The sequence below is a fragment of the Dendrobates tinctorius genome, unplaced genomic scaffold (assembly GCF_039654945.1).
Source record: "Dendrobates tinctorius isolate UK_male_01 unplaced genomic scaffold, ASM3965494v1 ptg000019l, whole genome shotgun sequence".
Taxonomy (NCBI): Eukaryota; Metazoa; Chordata; class Amphibia; order Anura; family Dendrobatidae; genus Dendrobates; species Dendrobates tinctorius.
Genome location: NW_027361687.1, coordinates 68,630,524 through 68,653,904, shown reverse-complemented (window position 1 = coordinate 68,653,904; position 23,381 = coordinate 68,630,524). Strand labels below are relative to the sequence as shown.

At 47.4% G+C, this 23,381-nt stretch overlaps 2 protein-coding genes across 3 annotated transcripts in view; one reads left to right on the top strand and one right to left on the bottom strand.

Moving 5' to 3' along the window:
- Positions 1-627, bottom strand: part of COPA (COPI coat complex subunit alpha) — a 48,514-nt gene extending 47,887 nt beyond the window's left edge. The window contains exon 1 of the mRNA XM_073567185.1: positions 456-627. Coding sequence (XP_073423286.1) covers positions 456-495 — 40 coding nt within the window. The 5' untranslated portion in view covers positions 496-627. The remainder of the gene's footprint in view (positions 1-455) is intronic.
- Positions 628-675: 48 nt separating this feature from the next.
- On the top strand, positions 676-22,532 carry NCSTN (nicastrin). Of its 2 annotated transcripts, none has more exons than XM_073567187.1 (17): positions 676-831; positions 2,941-3,045; positions 3,686-3,809; positions 3,915-4,033; positions 4,224-4,369; positions 5,685-5,835; positions 5,918-6,024; positions 13,747-13,899; positions 14,075-14,179; positions 14,326-14,403; positions 14,514-14,683; positions 14,871-14,973; positions 16,730-16,822; positions 17,108-17,195; positions 17,886-18,052; positions 18,279-18,491; positions 21,504-22,532. In XM_073567187.1, the coding sequence occupies exons 1-17, from the start codon at positions 756-758 to the stop codon at positions 21,627-21,629; spliced, it is 2,124 nt and encodes a 707-aa protein (XP_073423288.1). In that variant the 5' UTR covers positions 676-755; the 3' UTR covers positions 21,630-22,532. The 2 variants fall into 2 exon arrangements, with proteins under 2 accessions (XP_073423288.1, XP_073423287.1); XM_073567186.1 differs by having other exon boundaries at positions 5,915-6,024.
- Positions 22,533-23,381: the final 849 nt, after the last annotated feature.

The window sequence follows — 23,381 nt, the reverse complement described above, 5'->3', positions numbered from 1 at the left end:
TGCGCACTGTATAGTTGGTGGGTGCACACTATAGTGGGGGTGCGCACTGTATAGTTGGTGGGTGCACACTATAGTGGGGGTGCGCACTGTATAGTTGGTGGGTGCACACTATAGTGGGGGTGCGCACTGTATAGTTGGTGGGTGCACACTATAGTGGGGGTGCGCACTGTATAGTTGGTGGGTGCACACTATAGTGGGGGTGCGCACTGTATAGTTGGTGGGTGCACACTATAGTGGGGGTGCGCACTGTATAGTTGGTGGGTGCACACTATAGTGGGGGTGCGCACTGTATAGTTGGTGGGTGCACACTATAGTGGGGGTGCGCACTGTATAGTTGGTGGGTGCACACTATTCAGTCGGTACTCCCCGGCCCAGTCACTCGGGACATCTCCCAGAGACCAGCACAGGCCCCCCGCACACACAATGCCTTGGGTCACATCTCAGCCCCCCAATACCTTTCACCCGAGCAGACTTAGTCTCGAATTTGGTCAACATGTCCTCCGTCCGCTTCTGCCGAGTCTCCTCTCCGCCGTCACACGTCAGCCTCCCTTCCGGAAGTGCCGCGTTGGATCAGCCTGACTTCTCTTACGCATGCGCGTAGACAGTTATCCAAGCTACCATAGAGTTCCAGCCCAGGAAGAACATCCGGAAGGGACGTCGGCTATCGCGGAAGTCGCACACTTTCGTCACCATGGCCGCGCCTGCCGACTTCCGGCTAGGAAGTGATAGGCGGAAGCGATTAATGACTAGTAAACATGGCGGCTGCTGGAGAGACGGGGGGATTTATGCCAAGATGGAGGAGTCTTGGAGCGACCCTGGTGCTGCTGGCAGGTGAGAGGTGATGTATGGAAGGGCTTCCTCCAGCCCGCTGGAACCTGCCGATCACTGTGTGTATGTGCAGCCTGACAATGGTATGTGCGCCCTCTGTCATCCCCCCTCCTGTGCTGCAAGTCCTCCGTGATCCCCCCCTCCTGTGCTGCGGGTCCTCCATCATACCCCCCTCCTGTGCTGCAAGTCCTCCGTGATCCCCCCCCTCCTGTGCTGCGGGTCCTCCATCATACTCCCCTCCTGTGCTGCGGGTCCTCCATCATACCCCCCTCCTGTGCTGCAAGTCCTCCGTGATCCCCCCCCTCCTGTGCTGCGGGTCCTCCATCATCCCCCCTTCCTGTGCTGCGGGTCCTCTGTGATCCCCCCCTCCTGTGCTGCAAGTCCTCTGTCATCCCCCCTCCTGTGCTGCAAGTCCTCTGTCATCCCCCCTCCTGTGCTGCAAGTCCTCCGTGATCCCCCCTCCTGTGCTGCAAGTCCTCCGTGATCCCCCCTCCTGTGCTGCAAGTCCTCTGTGATCCCCCCCTTCCTGTGCTGCGGGTCCTCTGTGATCCCCCCCTTCCTGTGCTGCTGGTCCTCTGTGATCCCCCCCTTCCTGTGCTGCTGGTCCTCTGTGATCCCCCCCTTCCTGTGCTGCGGGTCCTCTGTGATCCCCCCCCTCCTGTGCTGCGGGTCCTCTGTGATCCCCCCCCCTCCTGTGCTGCGGGTCCTCTGTGATCCCCCCCCTCCTGTGCTGCGGGTCCTCTGTGGTCCCCCTCCTGTGCTGCGGGTCCTCTGTGGTCCCCCCCTCCTGTGCTGCGGGTCCTCTGTGGTCCCCCCCTCCTGTGCTGCGGGTCCTCTGTGGTCCCCCCCTCCTGTGCTGCGGGTCCTCTGTGGTCCCCCCCTCCTGTGCTGCGGGTCCTCTGTGGTCCCCCCCTCCTGTGCGCCGGGTCCTCTGTGGTCCCCCCCTCCTGTGCGCCGGGTCCTCTGTGGTCCCCCCCCTCCTGTGCGCCGGGTCCTCTGTGGTCCCCCCCTCCTGTGCGCCGGGTCCTCTGTGGTCCCCCCCTCCTGTGCGCCGGGTCCTCTGTGGTCCCCCCCTCCTGTGCGCCGGGTCCTCTGTGGTCCCCCCCTCCTGTGCGCCGGGTCCTCTGTGGTCCCCCCCTCCTGTGCGCCGGGTCCTCTGTGGTCCCCCCCTCCTGTGCGCCGGGTCCTCTGTGGTCCCCCCCTCCTGTGCGCCGGGTCCTCTGTGGTCCCCCCCTCCTGTGCGCCGGGTCCTCTGTGGTCCCCCCCTCCTGTGCGCCGGGTCCTCTGTGGTCCCCCCCTCCTGTGCGCCGGGTCCTCTGTGGTCCCCCCCTCCTGTGCGCCGGGTCCTCTGTGGTCCCCCCCTCCTGTGCGCCGGGTCCTCTGTGGTCCCCCCCTCCTGTGCGCCGGGTCCTCTGTGGTCCCCCCCTCCTGTGCGCCGGGTCCTCTGTGGTCCCCCCCTCCTGTGCGCCGGGTCCTCTGTGGTCCCCCCCTCCTGTGCGCCGGGTCCTCTGTGGTCCCCCCCTCCTGTGCGCCGGGTCCTCTGTGGTCCCCCCCTCCTGTGCGCCGGGTCCTCTGTGGTCCCCCCCTCCTGTGCGCCGGGTCCTCTGTGGTCCCCCCCTCCTGTGCGCCGGGTCCTCTGTGGTCCCCCCCTCCTCTGCGACGGGTCCCCTGTCGTCTCCCCCCCCCTCCTCTGCGACGGGTCCCCTGTCGTCCCCCCCCCTCCTCTGCGACGGGTCCCCTGTCGTCCCCCCCCCCCTCCTGTGCGACGGGTCCCCTGTCGTGTCCCCCCCCCCTCCTGTGCTACGGGTCCACTGTGATCCCCCCCCTCCTGTGCGACGGGTCCTCTGTGGACCCCCCCCTCCTGTGCGACGGGTCCTCTGTGGACCCCCCCCTCCTGTGCGGCGGGTCCTCTGTGGACACCCCCCCCCTCCTGTGCGGCGGGACGTCTGTGCTCCCCTCTCTCTTTTGTGGCGGGACGTCTGTGCCCCCCTCCTGTGCTGCGGGTATTCTGTCTTCCCCCCACTTAGCATCGGGCCCCCTCTCCTCAGATCCCCCAATAGATCTTCCTTATTCTTTGGCTTCATATGCTTTCTTGTGGTTTTTGTTTTTCAGCTTTATGTGGTGGGAATTCAGTGGAGAGGAAGATTTACGTCACTCTGAACAGCACGGCCCCCTGTGTCCGGCTCCTGAATGCCACCCACCAGATCGGATGCCAGTGTGAGTCCTAGTTCTACGGGGCCTTGGGAGGTTATTGCTTTCTACAGAGGCCACAAGAAAGTTAGAGGCCAGGGGCGGGCTCTCTTTCTGTCGCCAAGGGCGCCGCTTGCCTTGTCTCTCTCCCCTTGCCTCACTCGCCACTCTTCCCGTCTCTCTCTCTCGCCTTGGGCGCCGGTCAATGGAGAAAGTCTAGGTTACAAACAATTGGTTGGATGGCGCTCTTTATTATTGGGGGGGACTTTGAGTTGGAGGGTACTCTGTTTATACTAAAAATTCCTGGAAATGTCCGATTAGAAAAAGAAGGCAAAAATAAGCTTCTAAATGTATGTGTAAGCTGTCCGGCTTACTGTGGGCTAGTCGCTACGTGTCTCTAGCGGTCCTCTACTCTGCATTATTGTCTATTAGCACAGTAATAGATATATTATTCCATATGAGCTTATGACGTGTTTTGCCCATGCATCTTCATGGAATGGAGTGATAGCTAATACTTTGGATTATGCTGCCAACTTTCCCGACAAACTAAGTGGGAAGTGCATCACCATCAATTGTATCTATAGCTAACATTGGTTCTGAGGAAGGATAACTACTCTATATAGTTGAAGTTTTCTGTATTGTCCTTTAAGTTGTTGTTGTCTTTCAGCTTCTAGAAATGGTGACACGGGTGTGATACATGTTGTGGAAAGGGAAGAAGACTTGCCCTGGGTACTGGAGACCGGTCCTACACCTCCGTACATGGTGCTCCTGGAGGGCAACCTGTTCACCAAGTAAGAAACAATTAATAAAGGTTTTCAATGTCCAAAAAAAAATAATGTATAGAATGACAAAGTGTTGGGTTTACCACATATTGATGAAAGTCTCATCCCAATTAGGGACATTCTGCTGAAATTTAAGGAGAGCTCTAGAATATCTGGAGTAGCGGTAATATACTCCAAACCACCCCCACCTGAAGGCTTCTCCATGGACCTTCAGTGTCCTAATGATGGATTTGGTGAGTTTGTTCTGCCTGTAACATATGCATGCTGCCCCCTATGTACAGGAATATAACTACTATAATACTGCTCCCTATGTACAAGAATATAACTACTATAATACTTCTCCCTATGTACAAGAATATAACTACTATAATACTGCTTCTATGTACGAGTATATGACTAGTATAATCCTGTCGTTCTCCTCAGGACTGTACTGGAGTGAGCACGGCTCCCAGTACTCGCACTGTAATGGGACGCTGTGGAATCCTCTGGGTAGTGGGATGTCCTATGAAGATTTCCAGTTTCCCATCTTCCTCCTGCAGGATGAAAATGAGACGGAGGTCATTAAGCAGGTTGGTAGGTCACTCCTTCCTCGGATTCTCATACTTCTCCTCCGTCCTTGTCAGGGATCCTCTTTTACGATCTCACCTTCAGTTCCTGTTTTGGAACTTGCAGCTCTCTGGAGCCTGCCTTACCATCAGGTCAGTTTGGGAACTACATCTAGGATAAGTAGTCACCAGAAAGGCTGCCTTGCGGTGTACTGGCTATTGGGCACTCTGCAGGGAGGGCGGTATGTATATCCCCAGTCCCAGACAGGAAATACACATGTAAAACCTCCGTCCGTCCCTGGCAGAGTTTCCCCAAATAGCCCAGGACACACTTTGCTGCCACCAGCTCCTAGTTCTAATATTAAAATCAATATCAAGTTAAAAGCCAACCCAACAGTAGCGTAAATTTAACCCAGAGGACGTTATGATACGTTTAGAGCAAGGAAAACAAAGCTAGTAAATTTTCATAGTTTTAGGCAGTGTTTACAAAAATATAAAAAGATATTACAAACGAGACAATTACAATATATTCAGGCAATTACAAATAAAAAGGGATTAAAAGGGAAACTTACAGTTCTCAGTCAATGGCACGCCATGTAGGAGAGAGGGGGAAGGGCGCCTTCCCCGAGGGAAAATGGCTCATCAGCACAGCTGATTCCTATCTGGCACCCCGGGCAAATAAACACCCTTTGTCTGGGCCTCTGAGCTTTATACCTTTGCCCAAAACTAAGGGTCTTCCTCCCCGGATGACTTCACAGGGTGGGCTGAGCTATAGAATGCATTCCCCTTTTCAAAAGTTACTAAAACCTCATAAGGGCCATAACTCTGGCTACGGGGCTCACAGCAAGATGACAGAAGTATTATAGGTTTTCGGACAAAATTAGCATTCATTTAAGTCTAAACATGGTATCTCTATGTATTACGGTGAGGCATTTCCCCTTTTCTCAGTTTCTGGTGAGCGTGGAAGTCGCAAAGCACTGTGGAGAATAGCTTAAAGGATGTAGATTCCAAAAATATAGGTTTGTTGCGTATATGAATAATCGGTGCTATTATATTCAAGTTTGCAGGAACAAAGAGATTTCCAAAACCATGCGCTCTTGCACAGAGCTGAGTGAGCTGCTCACAAACACATTCCCGAGGGAGGGGGGAAAGAGTGAGATAGAATTACACAGTGCTGGCAGGGAGAGAAGGAGGGGAGTTGGATGCTGCAGCTTGTGTGTACGGTACAAACCTAATGGGGGGGGGGGCAGCGTCTGTGTCCCAGAAGATGCATCAGAAAGTTCTGGAAAATGGTTCATATTCTCATAACAGTCCTCCTCGCCCTTTTTTCTCTCTCCAGTGTTACATGAAGCACAACATTCCTGGTAACAACACTTCTCCCCAGTACCCGCTTTGCGCCATGCAGCTAATCTCTCCGATGCACGCCGTTACCAGCACCGTCACGTGTATGAGGCGCAATTCAATCCAGATGTCCTTCAGCATTAACCCTGGTCAGTGTGCCCCGGGTGCCCTGGTATAATGAAGTGTAACAGTGTAGTCTCCAGTACTGACTTCAACACTGTCTTTTAGAAGCTGTGTGTGATACTCTTACTGATTACAATGTCTGGAGCACTGTGAAGCCGGTAAACATCTCGGAACCCATACCGCCCGGCGATCAGGTGGTCATATCGGCTGCCAGGGTGAGTGCACTAGGGGCAGGGCTACCCTCCCCAACTTACGATTTATGTCCTGCCACCATGGCGGTCATTATTGGAAACGTTAGGGCGCCTCATACTCTCCGGACAGCCTCACTCTTTGGGTTGAACAAGGTGGAAACCTCCTTTATCCCCCCAATAGTCATCATCTTCTCCATATGCAGCTATACTGACAAATTGCAGTATGAAGTACAAATGAAACGATTGAAGGTTCATCTGAACCCCCCCCCCACCCCAAAAGAAAAAAGTAAAGAAATAGAAGATATGTATATATACACCAGAGAGAGGTTAAATATATATATATATATATATATATATCAAATTGAGTATATGTGTGTATGTATGTGTATAAAGCCACGCCCACTTCACATAGCCACACTTACTCCACACGCAAAGTCCCATATAATAAATATCTAATATATGTATATAATAAATATCTAATATATACATAATAAATATCTAATATATATATATATATATATAAAATAGATATCTAATATACTGTATATATATATTTCATACTAGCTGAAGAGCCCGGCGCTGCCCTGGCATAGTAACTAACTGTGGTTAGTTATAACAAATTATAATTATCCTCCATCCCATAGTCCCGTGCCCATATACCCATCATACATATCCGCCATCCCATAGTCCCGTGCCCATATACCCGTCATACATATCCTCCATCCCATAGTCCCGTGCCCATATACCCATTATGACATCATCATCACCATGGCAACCGTTATGACATAAACGTCCCCATTGCAGCCTATGATGAATCGGCGTCGCCATGGCAACCATTGTGACATCATAATGAGGGGCGGGGCTTGATGCGCGCGCACTTTTTTCCCCCTTATGTAGATAGGGGCAAAATTGTTTGGTGAATTGGAACGCGCAGGGTTAAGATTTTGCCTCACAACATAGCTTTGGACACTCTCGGGGTCCAGACGTGTGACTGTGCCAAATTTTGTGGCTGTAGCTGCGACAGTGCGGATGCCTATCCCGGACATACACCACATACACACATTGAGCTTTATATATTAGGCTAGCTGAAGAGCCCGGCGCTGCCCGGGCATAGTAACAAACTGTGGTTAGTTATAGCAAATTATAATTATCCTCCATCCCATAGTCCCGTGCCCATATACCCATCATCCCATAGGCCCGTGCCCATATACCCATCATACATATCCTCCATCCCATAGTCGAGTGCCCATATACCCATCACACATCCTCCATCCCATAGTCCCGTGCCCATATACCCATCATACATATTCGCCATCCCATAGGCCCGTGCCCATATAGCCATCATACATATTCGCCATCCCATAGTCGAGTATCCATATACCCACCACACATCCTTCTTCTCATAGTCCTATGCCCATATACCCATCATACATATTCGCCATCTCATAGGTCCGTGCCCATATACCCATCATACATATTCGCCATCCCATAGGCCCGTGCCCATATACCCATCATACATATCCGCCATCCCATAGTCCCGTGCCCATATACCTGTCATACATATCCGCCATCCCAGAGTCCCGTGCCCATATACCCATCACACATCCTCCATCCCATAGTCCCATGCCCATATACCCATCACACATCCTCCATTCCATAGTCCCGTGCCCATATACCTGTCATACATATCCTCCATCCCATAGTCCCGTGCCCATATACCCGTCATACATATTCTCCATCCCATAGTCCCGTGCCCATATACCCGTCATACATATCCTCCATCCCATAGTCCAGTGCCCATAAACCCATCACACATCTTCCATCCCATGATCCCGTGCCCATATACCTGTCATACATATCCTCCATCCCATAGTCCCATGCCCATATACCCATCATACATATCCACCATCCCATAGGCCCGTGCCCATATACCCATCATACATATTCGCCATCCCATAGGCCCGTGCCCATATAGCCATCATACATATTCGCCATCCCATAGTCGAGTATCCATATACCCACCACACATCCTTCTTCTCATAGTCCTATGCCCATATACCCATCATACATATTCGCCATCTCATAGGTCCGTGCCCATATACCCATCATACATATTCGCCATCCCATAGGCCCGTGCCCATATACCCATCATACATATCCGCCATCCCATAGTCCCGTGCCCATATACCTGTCATACATATCCGCCATCCCAGAGTCCCGTGCCCATATACCCATCACACATCCTCCATCCCATAGTCCCATGCCCATATACCCATCACACATCCTCCATTCCATAGTCCCGTGCCCATATACCTGTCATACATATCCTCCATCCCATAGTCCCGTGCCCATATACCCGTCATACATATTCTCCATCCCATAGTCCCGTGCCCATATACCCGTCATACATATCCTCCATCCCATAGTCCAGTGCCCATAAACCCATCACACATCTTCCATCCCATGATCCCGTGCCCATATACCTGTCATACATATCCTCCATCCCATAGTCCCATGCCCATATACCCATCATACATATCCACCATCCCATAGGCCCGTGCCCATATACCGGTCATACATATCCTCCTTCCCATAGTCCAGTGCCCATATACCCATCACACATCCTCCATTCCATAGTCAACCATTATGAAATCATAATGAGCGGCGGGGCTTGCAACCTATGATGACATCAGCGTCACCATGGCAACCATTATAACATCATAATGAGGGGCGGGGCTTGATACACACACACACTTTTTCCCCATTATGTAGATATGGGCAAAATTGGTGAATTGGAACGCGCGGGGTTAAAATTTCGCCTCACAACATAGCTTAGGACACTCTCGGGGTCCAGACGTGTGACTGTGCCAAATTTTGTGGCTGTAGCTGCGACGGTGGACACACACACACACACACACACACACACACACACACACACACACACACACACACACACACACACCCACAACAGGTTACATTTGCCTGTGTTGCCCATAGCAACCAATCACTAAGCATCTTTCATTACACCAGAGCTGTTTAAAAGATGACAGCTGAGCTGTGATTGGTTGCTATGAGCAACAGTTTTCCCACAACACCTCAGCAGACACTGATCGGGTGGGAGAAATCTAGCGTCCCTGGGAACATAAGCTCCCAGCCTTTGTCTACCCCCCAGAAAGGAGCAGAGAGCACTTGACAGAAGTAAATCACCCCCTCCTCTATTACTGCCACGCTCTATTGATACCAGCGTTAAAAATCGCAACATCAGCAGCCGCACATAGAGCCACACTGTTAGGTTATATAACAGCACATCTCCAGAAACTCCCTGCTCAGCGCCACCCAGCTCAGGACTATGGGATGGAGGATGTGTGATGGGTATATGGGCACTGGACTATGGGATGGAGGATGTGTGTTGGGTATATGGGCACGGGACTATGGGATGGAGGATGTATGATGGGTATATGGGCACTGGACTATGGGATGGAGGATGTGTGATGGTATATGGGCATGGGACTGTGGGATGGAGGATATGTATGATGGGTATATGGGCACGGGACTATGGGATGGAGGATGTATGATGGGTATATGGGCACTGGACTATGGGATGGAGGATGTGTGATGGTATATGGGCATGGGACTGTGGGATGGAGGATATGTATGATGGGTATATGGGCACGGGCCTATGGGATGGAGGATAATCATTTTAATTTGTTATAACTAACCACAGTTAGTTACTGTGCCCGGCCAATGCCGAGCTCTTCAGCTAGTATAAAATATATATGAAAAAAGGTAAAGATGTAAATTCAAACTACGGTAAATCAAATACATCTATAAATATCATATATACAGTGGGTACGGAAAGTATTCAGACCTCTTTAAAATTTTCACTCTTTGTTTCATTGCAGCCATTTGGTAAATTCTAAAAAGCTCGTTTTTTTTCTCATTAATGTACACTCTGCACCCCATCTTGACTGGAAAAAACCCCAGAAATGTAGAAATTTTTGCAAATATATTAAAGAAAAACTGAAATATCACATGGTCATAAGAATTCAGATCCTTTACTCAGACACTCATATTTAAGTCACATTCTGTCCATTTCCTTGTGATCCTCCTTGAGATGGTTCTACTCCTTCATTGGAGTCCAGCTGTGTTTAATTAAACTGATAGGACTTGACTTGTAAAGGCACACACCTGTCTATATAAGACCTCACTGCTCACAGTGCATGTCAGAACAAATGAGAATCATGAGGTCAATGGAACTGGCCAAGGTTACAAAAGATTTTCTGCAGTACTCAAGGTTCCTAAGAGTACAGTGGCCTCCATAATCCTTAAATGGAAGAAGTTTGGGACGACCAGAAGTCTTCCTAGACCTGGCTGTCCAGCCAAACTGAGCAATCGTGGGAGAAGAACCTTGGTGAGAGAGGTAAAGAAGAACCCCAAGATCATTGTGGCTGAGCTCCACAGATGCAGTATGGAGATGGGAGAAAGTTCCACAAAGTCAACTATCACTGCAGCCCCCCACCAGTCGGGCCTTTATTGCAGAGTGGCCCAACGGAAGCCTCTCCTCAGTGCAAGACATATGAAAGCCCGCATAATTTTCTAAACAACATATGAAGGACTCCCAGACTATGAGAAATAAGCTTCTCTGGTCTGATGAGATGAAGATAGAACTTTTTGGTGATATTTCTAAGCGATATGTGTGGAGAAAACCAGACACTGCTCATCACCTGTCCAATACAATCCCAACAGTGAAACAGGGTGGTGGCAGCATCATGCTATGAGGGTGTTTTTCAGCTGCAGGGACAGGACGACTGGTTGCAATTGAAGGAAACATGAATGTGGCTAAGTACAGAGATATCCTGGATAAAAACCTCATCCAGAGTGCTCTGGACCTCAGACTTGGCCAAAGGTTCACCTTCCAACAAGACAATGACCATAAGCACGCAGCTAAAGTAAAGGAGTAGCTTCAGAACAACTCCGTGTCCATTCTTGACTGGCCCAGCCAGAGCCCTGACCTAAACCCAATTGAGCATTTCTGGGGAGACCTGAAAATGGCTGTCCACCAACAATCACCATCCAACCTGACGGAACTGGAGAGGATCTGCAAGGAAGAATGGCAGAGGATCCCCAAATCCAGGTGTGAAAAACTTGTTGCATCATTCCCAAGAAGACTCATGGCTGTACTAGCTCAATAGGGTGCTTCTACTCAATACTGAGCAATGGGTCATATACCATATGATATTTCAGTTTTTCTTTTTTAATAAATTTGCAAAAATTTCTACATTTCAGGTTTTTTTTTTCCAGTGAAGATGGGGTGCAGAGTGTACATTAATGGGAAAAAAATAAACTTTTTTGAATTTACTAAATGGATGCAATGAAACAGAGTGAAAAATTTAAAGGGGTCTTGAATACTTTCCGTACCCACTGTACATGTAAAGGTTTAAGTGAATATATACAAAAGAAGTTAAAAAATAAAAATTTAGATGAAAAAAACATAAATAATGTGTGAGCGCATGTGTATGTATATCAGCACCTTTCTAGCAAAAATTGGGTGCAGAGCCTCCCAGTTATATACTAGTCCTTATTTTATTTAGAAAAAATCGAAAGCAGCACACAATCTGCAACTTGAAAAAGGCTCACACATGGAGCCGAAACGTCACATGATGGGTTACTAAACAACATCTTTTTCCACTTGAGATGGTGTACTGTTTCTGATTTTTTTTTTTTCCAAATATATTTTAAAAATATAATGGTTAAACAATATTGAAATATGCATTATACACAGTGGCATGTAAAAGTTTTGGCACCTCTGCTCGAAATTACTGTTATTGTGAACAGTTAGGCAAGTTGAAGATGGAATGAAGGCCTAATGTTACAGATGACACATTTCCTTTGTATTGTTGGCAAAAAAAAATCTATATACTCATTTTTTTCTTTTTAAAATTCCAAAAAGAAAAATGGACTGATGCAAAACTTTGTGCACCCTTGAAGCTTTGTGTGCTCAGATAACTGGCCAAGGTTTCAAAGCTTAATTAGCCTGTTAGGGTTACTGCTTGTTCACTATCATTGCTAGGAAAGGCCAGGTGATGCAAATTTCACAGCTTTATAAAATCCCGGCCTCCTCTAACCCTGTGCCAAAGAAACAGCATTCATGAGTTCTTGTAAATAGCTGCCCAACACTCTGAAAATGGTGGCGGCCCTTAAAGCAGGAGACGCCTATAAGAAGATAGAAAAGTGTTTTTTCAAGTTGCCCTTTTCTCAGTTTGAAATGTAATTAAGAAATGGCCGTTACCAGGAACAGTGGAGGTCAAGATAAGGTCTGAAAGACCAAGCAAAATGTCTGTGAAAGCTGCTCTTAGGATTGCTAGAGGGGCAAATCAAATCCACCACTTGACTGCAAAAGACCTTAAGAAATATTTAGCAGACTCTGGAGTTGTGGTACATTGTTCTCCTGTCTAGGACACCTGCACAAATATGGCCTTCTGGAAGTGTCATCTGAAGGAAACCGCTCCTGCGTCCCACCATTAAATTCAGCGTCAGAAGTATGCAAAAGAACATTGAAACAAGCCTTAAGCACTTTGGAAACAAGTCCTGTTGACTAATAAAATAGAACTCTGGTCACGACGATCACAGGTATGTGTGAAGAAAAAGGGCCAGAATTTCAGGAAAAGAACATCCCGCCAACCATTGCATGGGGATGGATCAATCATGCTTTGGGGTTGTGTTGCAGCAAATGGCACAGGGAACATTTCATGGGTGGAGGGAAGAATGGATTCAATGAAATTTCAACTAATTCTTGATGCAAACATAACACTATCTGTAAAAAAAGCTGAAGCTGAAAAGAGGATGGCTTCTACAAATGGATAATGATTCTAAATACATCAAAACCCACAATAAGCGAATTCTAAAGGCGCAAGATGAAGGTTTTACAATGGCCCTCACAGTCCCCTGATCTGAGCACCATTGAAAATCTGTGGCTAGACCTCAAAATAGCAGAGGATGCAAGACGACCCAGGAATCTCACAGAACTGGACGAATTCTCCAAGGAGGAATGGATGAAAATCCCCCAAACAAGAAATTAAAGACTCCTGTCTGAATACAAAAAGCATTAACAAGCTGTGTTACTCTCAAAAGAGGCGCTACTAGGAACTAGCCATGCGGGGGGGGGGGGAACTTTTGCATTGGCCCATTTTCCTTTTTGTTATTTTTAAAATGTAAAAGATGAATAAAATTTTTAATTTTTTTCCTAAAATACAAAGGAAACGTGTGATCTGTAACTTTAGGCCTGTTCACAATAGCAGTAATTTTGACCAGGGGGTGCCCAGACTTTTACATGCCACTGTATATGTGTATTAGAATTTTATTTTTTTAAATCTGTATTAGAATTTTTTTAGTTATTTTATTTTTAATTTTGTAGGTAAAATTTTTTTTTATGTATGTATAAAAGAACCAAACTCCCGATTTTGACAATTTTATTTTTTATTTTACTCTCCTGAAAGAAAAACCCCATGTACTAAAATGTGATTAAAATGTAATTAGTATACAAAAAAGTTATCAATAAAGTCTACAACTCGCCTTGGCAAAAGAATTAAAGTAAAAAACCCTCGCAAGGCTCAACTATGAAAACATAAAAAAAATTCCAGGTGTCAGAAATTCTTAGCACAAGCCATTTTATTTTTCGATAAAATTTAGAATTTCGTTAGCCACTGCAACAATAAATCTCAATAAATGTTGTGACTTCTTCACCAGCTGGACGGACGGTCGTTCTTCTGGAACCTGGCACCGTCAGCAGAGAGCACAGTGTCCGCCCTGGTGACCCAGCTGGCAGCCGCAGAGGCAATCCACAAAGTGGCCGACTCCCAGTCATTGCCCAGGAACATCATGTTTGCCTTCTTCCAGGGAGTAAGATGGTTTCTTTGTCAGTCTACACTGAAGTTCTCGAATTCTATTGATCAGTTGGAACACTGTTGTTTGCGCTCTGTGCACAGGGGGTTGCTGTTGCATGGCATGCTGGAATATTTAGTTCTACCCTGTCGGAGAGACGTTCATATGATCTCGGGTTATGTTATGTTTGCAGGAAGTGTTTGATTACATTGGCAGCTCCCGGATGGTGTATGACATGGAGAAAGGAAAATTTCCTATCCGTCTGAACAACATTCACTCCTTTGTGGAGCTCAGTCAGGTAATACACAGAACTGTACATTATGTATGTCCTTCATGCTTTACAGTGCAGCACTGCTTTTTTAGATTGGCCAGTGTGCTCAGTATGACAGGAGCGCTGCAGACTTCGGTTACATTTTTATCTGCATTTCTGCCTTTGTACACCAGGTGGCGCTGAGGAGTGATTCTGCTTTGTGGATCCACACTGACCCCATTTCTCGGATTAACGAGTCTGTGAACACTGAGGTGGGCGCCCGAGTGATGCCTGCTGGCTTCCGCCCTGCTTCTGCCGTTTGGCTCTCCCTAGATGTGGGGTAATGGAATAGCATTCATTGTAACGTATGTTCCTCATCCAGGTGGAGCAGCTGATCCAGTTACTGAAAAACTCCAGTGTTAACACCAATGTCACCATGCAAGAAACTGACCAGTCCCAGCCCCTTCCGCCAGCGTCCTTCCAGCGGTTCCTGAGAGTCCGAACTATCCCGGGAGTAGTGCTGACTGACCACAGAAGCTCGTACCGCAACAAGTAAGACCGGCGCTGCCCCCATATTTAGGTTTTTTGGTTGAAGCTATGCAGAAATGGCCACTGACATGCTTGCGTCCACTATAGATGACTCCAGGCTGTTAGCTATTTTCATCCATCAGGAGGCAGCGTGCAGCTGTACAAGATGTCCTAGCTGACAATGGCTTCTCTCCGTCCTCTCCCCCCATAGGTACTATAACAGTATGTACGACACTGCCACCAGCATCAACATGAACTATCCCAGCGGACTCTCCAAGGAGGAGGCTCTGAACTACGTCACAGAGGCTGCACAGGTACCTCGCTATGACAGGAGGAGGCTCCACGTGTGTCCTCGTACATGCTGCTGGACAGACCCCCTGAATATGTTCCTACCCAAGAATAATTTATGGTGTCCTCAGAGGTGCTCCCCCTCCCCTGATCCTCTACAAGACCAGATCTGGGTGCCTCATTCTGGGGGGCACATTCCCTCCAGCCGACCACTTAGGGCTTGACACACCCTTAAAGGGAATCTATCACCCCTTTTTTGAGATATCATATAATGATATCATTCAATTGTGTGTCACATAAGGATTCTCTTAGTACTTTTGCTTCCCCCTGACCCCGCACCTTTCATGCATAAATACCTTTTTTATATCGGTTCAGATGTACGTAAACTGCCAAGGTCCGGTCCGCTGGGCGGGGCTTATTCAACTGCTCCCCCTTCCCTGTCTTGCTCTACACAAGAAGAAATGCATAGAGCAAGACAGGGAGGGGGGAGCAGTTGTATAAGCCCCGCCCAGCGGACCGGACAGCGTCAGTTTACATACATCTGAACCGATATAAAAAAGGTATTTATGCATGAAAGGTTCTGGGTCAGGGGGAAGCAAAAGTACTAAGAGAATCCTTATGTGACACACAATTGAATGATATCATTATATGATATCTCAAAAAAGGGGTGACAGATTCCCTTTAATGCAGCCGGGTTCATTCCCAACCCCAGTTCCTGCTCATTCTTGAGGTCAGTTGTTTCATCCCCCTTACTAGATCTCACTGGTACTTTTCAGAAATTAACCCCCCACCTTCCCCGACTATGACATGGCGGCCCCCATTCTAGCACTTTACACTTCTCCTCCCCAACTAAGTGTTAGCAGCAACCCTTCCCAGGGTCACTCACACAAGATCTCTGCCTTCTCCAAACTAGGCCTCTACAGCGCTCTCCCCTCCCAGGGTCAGAGTCCTCCTTCGTCCTGGCTAGGTCTCTACAGTGCTCTCCCCTCCCAGGGTCAGAGTCTTCCTTCGCCTTGACTGGGTCTCTATGGCGCTCTACCCTCCCAGAGTCAGAGTCCTCCTCCCCCCTAGCTAGGTCTCTGCAGCTCTCTTCCCACCCAGGGTCAGAGTCGTCCTCCCCTCTGGCTAGTTCTCAGTAGCTTGTTGTTCCCAGGGTCAGAGTCCCCCCCCCAACCCCCCCACCCCTGGCTAGGTCTCGGTAGCTCGTCGTTCCCAGGGACAGAGTCTTCCTCCCCCTGGCTAGGTCTCTACAGTGCTCTCCCCTCCCAGGATCAGAGTCTTTCCTCCTGGCTAGATATCTATGACGCTCTCCCCTCCCAGTGTCAGAGTCTTCCTCCCCCTTGGCTAGGTATCTACGATGCTCTCCCATAGTTTTTTCATAGTTACTCACCCCCACTCCTGGCTAGGTCTCAGCGGTACCCCCTTTCCTGGGATCACAGTTATTCCCCCCCCTCACTCCCGGCTAGGTCTCGGCGACATCCCGTTCCTGGGGTCACAGTTATTCCCCCACTCCCGAATAGGTCTCAGCGGCGCCCCCTTTCCTGGGGTCACAATTATTCCCCCCACCTTCAGCTAGGTGTCAGTGGTGACCCCTTTGCTGTGGTCAGTCCCCCACACACACACTCCCAGCTAAGTCTCAGCTTCACCCCTTTCCTGAGGTCACTCTTCCTCCCAGCTAGATCTGTGGCACCCCCTTCCTGGTGTCAGTCCCTCCAACCCCCCTTGTAAGTGTTGACGGTGCCTACGTATAGGCTGTGACTATAAATGCTTTCGGTTTTGCAGTCTCTCTCGGAGGTGGCCACGTTGCTGGCCAGGACCTTGTACCAGCAGGCAGGAGGTCACCACGCCGCTGACATCCAGGCAGACGTGACGTCGGTAAGAAGCTCCTGTCTGACATCTGTCTACTCTACTTAACTCTTCTTCTCCGTTCACCTCTAAAGCTGCCTTCAGATTTCTACTGGTGTCCTGCGGTAAGAGCTGACATGAGTGCTATAGAGTCCCGCACTCAGCTGCTGGGTCATATGTTTGCCAACAGGGAGGAGCTAAATCTCTGATTTTCAGGGGCAATCAACTGAATTTTTCAGGCAGCTTTGGTTGTGACTGGAGAATGTGACAATAAACAGCATTTAGGGGCTTATATAATTTTCTGCTTTGTTTCAGGTGACACGGATGTTGTACGGCTTCCTGGTGATGTCTAACAATAGTTGGTTTCAGTCCATCATTAAGTCTGACTGGAAAGGAAACCTGGGTAAGGCTGGTCTGCTTCTCCAAGCAATATCCTCTCACTGAGGGATCAGGTTACACCCCACCCATAGAAGTCTATGGAGTGGGAAGGAGAGAGAGGGGCACAGACACACACAAATCTGTGCAGCTGCTCTCTCGTGTTTACCTCAACCCTGTGCTGGATTAACAGCTACACAGCTCAGTACAGTTGTATAATGACCTCCATGCTGCTGCTTCTGATCTTCGGTTGCATAGAGACGTGCAAGTAGAATCCCTGCTCTCTGTGTGCAGTGTATGGCATAGACCATATCAGCTAACTTTCACTGGAGTCATAAACAACCGAAAAAACGTGAAAGGCTGCATTGGTGGGAAGCGTGTGAAATTTGCAGGATACTAGTCATATGTCGCTGCTGCATTTTTGTAAGTGACCTCAGAGCTGGATGCATAGCTACACTGCTCAGTGCTGCTATGTAAATCCTCCATGCATCTGCTGCATTTGATCATGTACATGATAGAGACTGGCAAGCATGAATGTCATATTTCTGCGTGTCATGCATATGGGAGACATCATGGCATCTCGTCTCCATGCAAGTAATTGGCATCTGAAAATTGCGTCAAATCTTAAAAAAAAAAAAAAAAAAAAAATAGTAGAAAACTAGCAAGAAATGTCAGATGGCAAAACGTGGTGTAATACTGATGCTGATTGTATTTCTAGAAGAAAAACCTGCTCAGTATTACGTGACGGCCTCTGTGATCGGGAGGACCCAGTCCCCAAACCCACCAACCAGCTTCCTCATCTCCGTTCTTGCCAATCTCACGGGACAAGTGGTGAACTACACGAAGGAGCAATGTCAGAGCCCGGACAAGGCTGCAGATCCTAAGGCAAGTCTGTAGCAGACCTGCAATCACAATTTTGCAGGCGTCAGAGCTGAAATCTCTCAGCATTCCTAGCATTTATAATGTATGCTACAATAGATAATCAGCTATGAAAAACTAAAGGCCCTCTATCTTATGGACCCTGATGACCTGCCTGCTGACTGTTTCCATCACCAACTTTAAATATTAGGATTTTATCAATTTAATTTTTCATGTTTTTTTTTCTTTTTAGCTTTATGAATATTTATGGGTGCAGGGTCCATTGAATGATAACTCGACGACCCGGGCACCGTACTGTGTGCGGACCACCCTCCATAGCTATCTGGCCGAGTCTCCCGCCTTTGAGCTGAATGAGTGGGACTCCACAGAGTACTCCACCTGGACGGAAAGCCGCTGGAAGGAGATCCGGGCCCGCATATTCCTCGTGCCCAGTCACGAGCTGGAGGTGGGTGCCACCAAGCAGGAGCCCCAGGCTTACTACACCTTGGGGGGACTGTATTTTTCCTCTGCTCGCCTGGAGCCATAACTTTTTGTTTTTCTGTCCACATCGCCATGCAAGGGCTCATGTTTTGCGAAACGAGTTGTAGTTTTGAATGATGCCATTCATATAATGTACTGAAAAACAAAAAAAAAAATAACTCCAGGTGGTGGTGAAATGGTGGAAAAAATGCATTTTTTTTAATGGAGCCCTGTGTGCAGTAAAAATGACACTTGTATAGTTTTTCTACTATTTTTTTTCTTCCTTTTTTTTGCATTTTATAAAAATGTGGTATTCCCATTTTCTGAGACCCCCTAATTTTGTTTGATAAACTGTGTGAGGGTTTTTTTCAGGGTGAGCTGTAGTTTTTATTCCATTTTGGGGTATATACAAATGTACATTTTTTTTAAATTTTTTTCCTAATTTATTTTTTTTTGTATCTCCACATTCTTTTATTTGGAGGACATGGTGACCCAAAAAAGTCAATTTTGAGGTTTTTTTTTCTGATTTTTAAAGATCAGACTTTTCTGGACCATCACTATAACAAATATTCTTGCCAATTTTTATTTTCCGGCATGGGAAAAGTGATATTAACCCCTTAGTGACACAGCCAATTTTGACCTTAAAGGAAACCTGTCACCCCCTCAGGGCCTTTTTAAGTAAAAGAACCACCTTCAGCAGCACTAAGGCTGCATTCTGTGAATGTGGCTCTTATGTTTCTTATCCCTAGGAACGCTGAAATAAAGACTTTTATAAATTGTCCGCCATACCTCGATTGTGCCATGAAGATATGTTTTCTCCCCCTGTGTCAACTGCCTCGCAGCCGTTCATCTCCCTCTTGCCTATGTGTGTCGCCTCCTCTGTTCCTCGTTACATGACCGGCGCCTGCACTCTGCAAACATTTCTCTTGCATGTGCCGTGCGCGCTGCCCGTGAACTTACATTAGGTGATGATGTAATGATATCGCGCCTGCATGTAGCGAAGGCCCCAGATCCCGCCCTGCAGTGTGTTATGATGTATTCAGACTGCAGGGCTGGGAATTTGGCGCCTGCGCAGTGAGGATCTCTGCGCCTGTCCCCATCTCTCTCCTCCTCTTTCCTCTACCATAATACGTCAGCATTTCAGCTCACTAAGACGCTGCCGAGTGCCGACGTATTACGGTGGAGGAAAGAGGAGGAGGGAGATGGGGACAGGCGCAGAGAACCTCACTGCGCAGGCGCCAGATTCCCAGCCCCGCAGTGTGAATACATCATAACACACTGCAGGGCGGGATCTGGGGCCTTCGCTACATGCAGGCGCGATATCATTACATCATCACCTAATGTAAGTTCACGGGCAGCGCGCACGGCACATGCAAGAGAAATGTTTGCAGAGTGCAGGCGCCGGTCATGTAACGAGGAACAGAGGAGGCGACACACATAGGCAAGAGGGAGATGAACGGCTGCGAGGCAGTTGACACAGGGGAGAAAACATATCTTCATGGCACAATCGAGGTATGGCGGACAATTTATAAGTCTTTATTTCAGCGTTCCTAGGGATAAGAAACATAAGAGCCACATTCACAGAATGCAGCCTTAGTGCTGCTGAAGGTGGTTCTTTTACTTAAAAACGCCTGGGGGGGTGACAGGTTCCCTTTAATGACCAGGCCAATTTTTTCGCATTATGAGGTTATAACTCTGGAACGCTTAAACGGATTCCACTAAGAAGATTGAGATTGTTTTTTTTCGTGATGTATTGTAATTCATGTTAGTGGTAAAATTTCTTTGATATGATTTGCGTTTATTTCCGAAAAAACGGTAATTTGGCGCAAATTTTGAAATTTTTAAATTTTTATGCCCTTAAATCAGAGAGCTACTGTATGTCACACAAAATAGTTATTAAGTTACATTTCCCACATGCCTACTCTACATCAGCACAATTTTGGAAACATAATTTGTTTTTGTTGAGGAAGTTATAAGGGTTAAAACTTGACCAGCGATATCTCATCTTTACAACAAAATTTACAAAGCCTTTTTTAGGGACCACCTCACATTTGAAGTGAGTTTGGGGGGGGGGGGGTCAATATAACAGAAAATACCCAAAAGTGACTCCATTCTAAAAACTACATCCCACAAGGTGCACAAAATCACATTCAAGAAGTTTATTAACAAGAACTAAAGCATTGTGGAAGGAAAAAATTAACATTTTAATTTTTTGTGAAAAAAGTTACTTTAGACCCAAACTTTATTCTCACAAGGGTATCAGGAGAAAATGGACCACAAAATTTGTCATGCACTTTCTCCTGAGTACGCCGATACCCCGTATGTGGGGGAAAGCCACTGTTTGGGCACACATCGGGGCTCACAAGGGAGGGAGCACCGTTTGACTTTTTGAACACAAAATTGGCTGGAATCAATGGAGGCACCATGTCGCGTTTGGAGACCCCCCTGATGTGCTAAACAGGGAAACCTCCAATTCTAACTCCAACACTATCCTAGCCCTAACAGCAACTCTACACCTAACCCTAATCCCAACCCTTGCCACAACCATAACCCTAAACGCCACCCTCATGAGGAATAAGGCCCCCTAACTGCCGCCGTTAAAAGGCATATCGGCGGTCGTTAAGGGGTTACATTTTCAGATTTTTGTTTGTTTCTCTATTAGCTATTTTTATTGATTAATTTTTTATCCACTCCTCATTCTCCCACCAGGAAGTTTTAGTTTGTGACTGCACTACACATCAACATGGCAGTACACTGTCCCCCATAGCTGTGACAGCTGCCATGACTGCACAGTCGGCGCCTGTGTAGTCACGTCATGGGAGAATTAACCACTCGGGTCCTGCTGTCAGATATTGACCGTGGCAGATAAGGAGGTGAACTACTGGCTCCGGAGTCTGCTCTCTACACTTGCACAGAACCCCCCCCCCATCGTTACAGGCATGTGACGTAATCCTGACCCTTCCTGCCTGTGCTCATGCGCTTTTCTCTTTGCTCGCAGGTGATAACTCTGATCGTGGGCATCGCCGTCCTTCTTTTGTCTTTCGGAGCTACCTACTTCATAAACTCCAAGGCAAACATACTGTTCACAAGTGCACAAGACAGCAGCGGGTCAGTGACCTACTAGAGACTTACCGCCCCCTGCTGGATGGAGGACCTTGACTGCTACTGTTTGTACTGGTTAGGTGGGAGCACCCATGCTGCTTTAACAATGGATCCACACTGGAAAGGACTTTGATTTTTTTTTTTCTTTAATTCAAGCAGCGACCATGACGAAAATGAAAACTCCTGTTCCCACCTACAGGAAAAAGTGCAATGTGATGGCAAAAAGTTTCCAAGATGGAGACTCTGGATCCAGGACCAAATGCATCCTCTGTCTTTACCTGCTTTACTGGGTGGCCTACAAACAGTTAGTCCACTTATCTCTCCCAAAATAAAATCCAGCCTATAACATACGAGGAGGACCCAATGCCGATCCTGACTGTCGCCCAATTCAGACCCCAAACCATACTGCTTGGCAGGGAATGTGCCGCCTACTGACCATTTCAATGACTGCTTAATAGAGGCGTGCTGCCAACGAGCGAATAGACAGACTGATTGGTGTGTTTGTGGTGGATGGCAACCAGTGGAAAGCCTGGTTAGTGGAGGCGTGGTGGATGACAACCAATGGAAAGCCTTGTTATTAGAGGCGTGCTGGCTGCCAACCAATGGAAAGACTGGTTGATAGTCAGTGTTCCCTGACAACTCTAGCTGTACAGACACGTGCTGGCGGTATAGAAGGTTGGCAGCAGTCGCACGCCCTATACCAGTCTTCATCTCAAAGGCTGTGGTTAAAGCTTATGTTTCAGGTTTTTCCCGTGGAATTTTCATGAAATTCAAAGCAATATTCCACCAACCGTAGAATTACTTGTTGCAATGGCGATAGAATGAACATCATCTGCCATCTTTCATTGTTCTTGTATTTTTTTTTAAATTTTTTTTCTTATGTTGTTCCCCTTTCCTAAGATGTAATAAAATGACTAAAAAATGATTCTGTGTTGAAAATATTTAAAATATCTTCTGGGACAAGTCAAAAGAACTGCAGTACTACACTTTGACCTGTAGGTGTCGATGTTTTCAGCAACCAATTGAAAGTACTGAACTATAACTACTAGGTGTCACTGTTTCTATGGAAAGTACTGCAGTACTGAACTATAACCACTAGGTGTTGCTTTTTCTATGGAAAGTACTGTAGCACTGAGCTATAATCACTAGGTGTCACTGTTTCTATGGAAAGTATTGTAGTACTGAACTATAACCATTAGGTGGTGCCGTTTCTATGGAAAGTACTGTAGTTATGAACTATAACCACTAGGTGTGTCACTTTTTCTATGGATAGTACTGCAGTATTGAACTATAACCACTAGTTGTTGCCATTTTTATGGAAAGCACTGTAGTACTGAACTGTAACAACTAGGTGTTCCCATTTCTATAAAGTTCTGCAGTACTTAACTATGACCACTAGGTGTCGCTTTTTCTATGGAAATTACTGTAGCATTGAGCTATAACCAATGGGTGTTGCCATTTCTATGGAAAGTACTGTAGCTCTGCGCTATAACCACTATGTGTCACTGTTTCTATGGATAGTACTGCAGTACTAAAGTATAACCACTAGATGTTGCCATTTCTATGGAAAGTACTGCAGTACTAAAGTATAACCACTAGGTGTTGCCGTTTCTACGGAAAGCACTGTAGTACTGAACTATAACCACTAAGTGTTGCCGTTTCTATGGAAAGCACTGTAGTACTGATCTATAAGCAGTAGGTGTTGCCATTTCTATGGAAAGCACTGTAGTACTGATCTATAACCACTAGGTGTTGCCATTTCTATGGAAAGCAC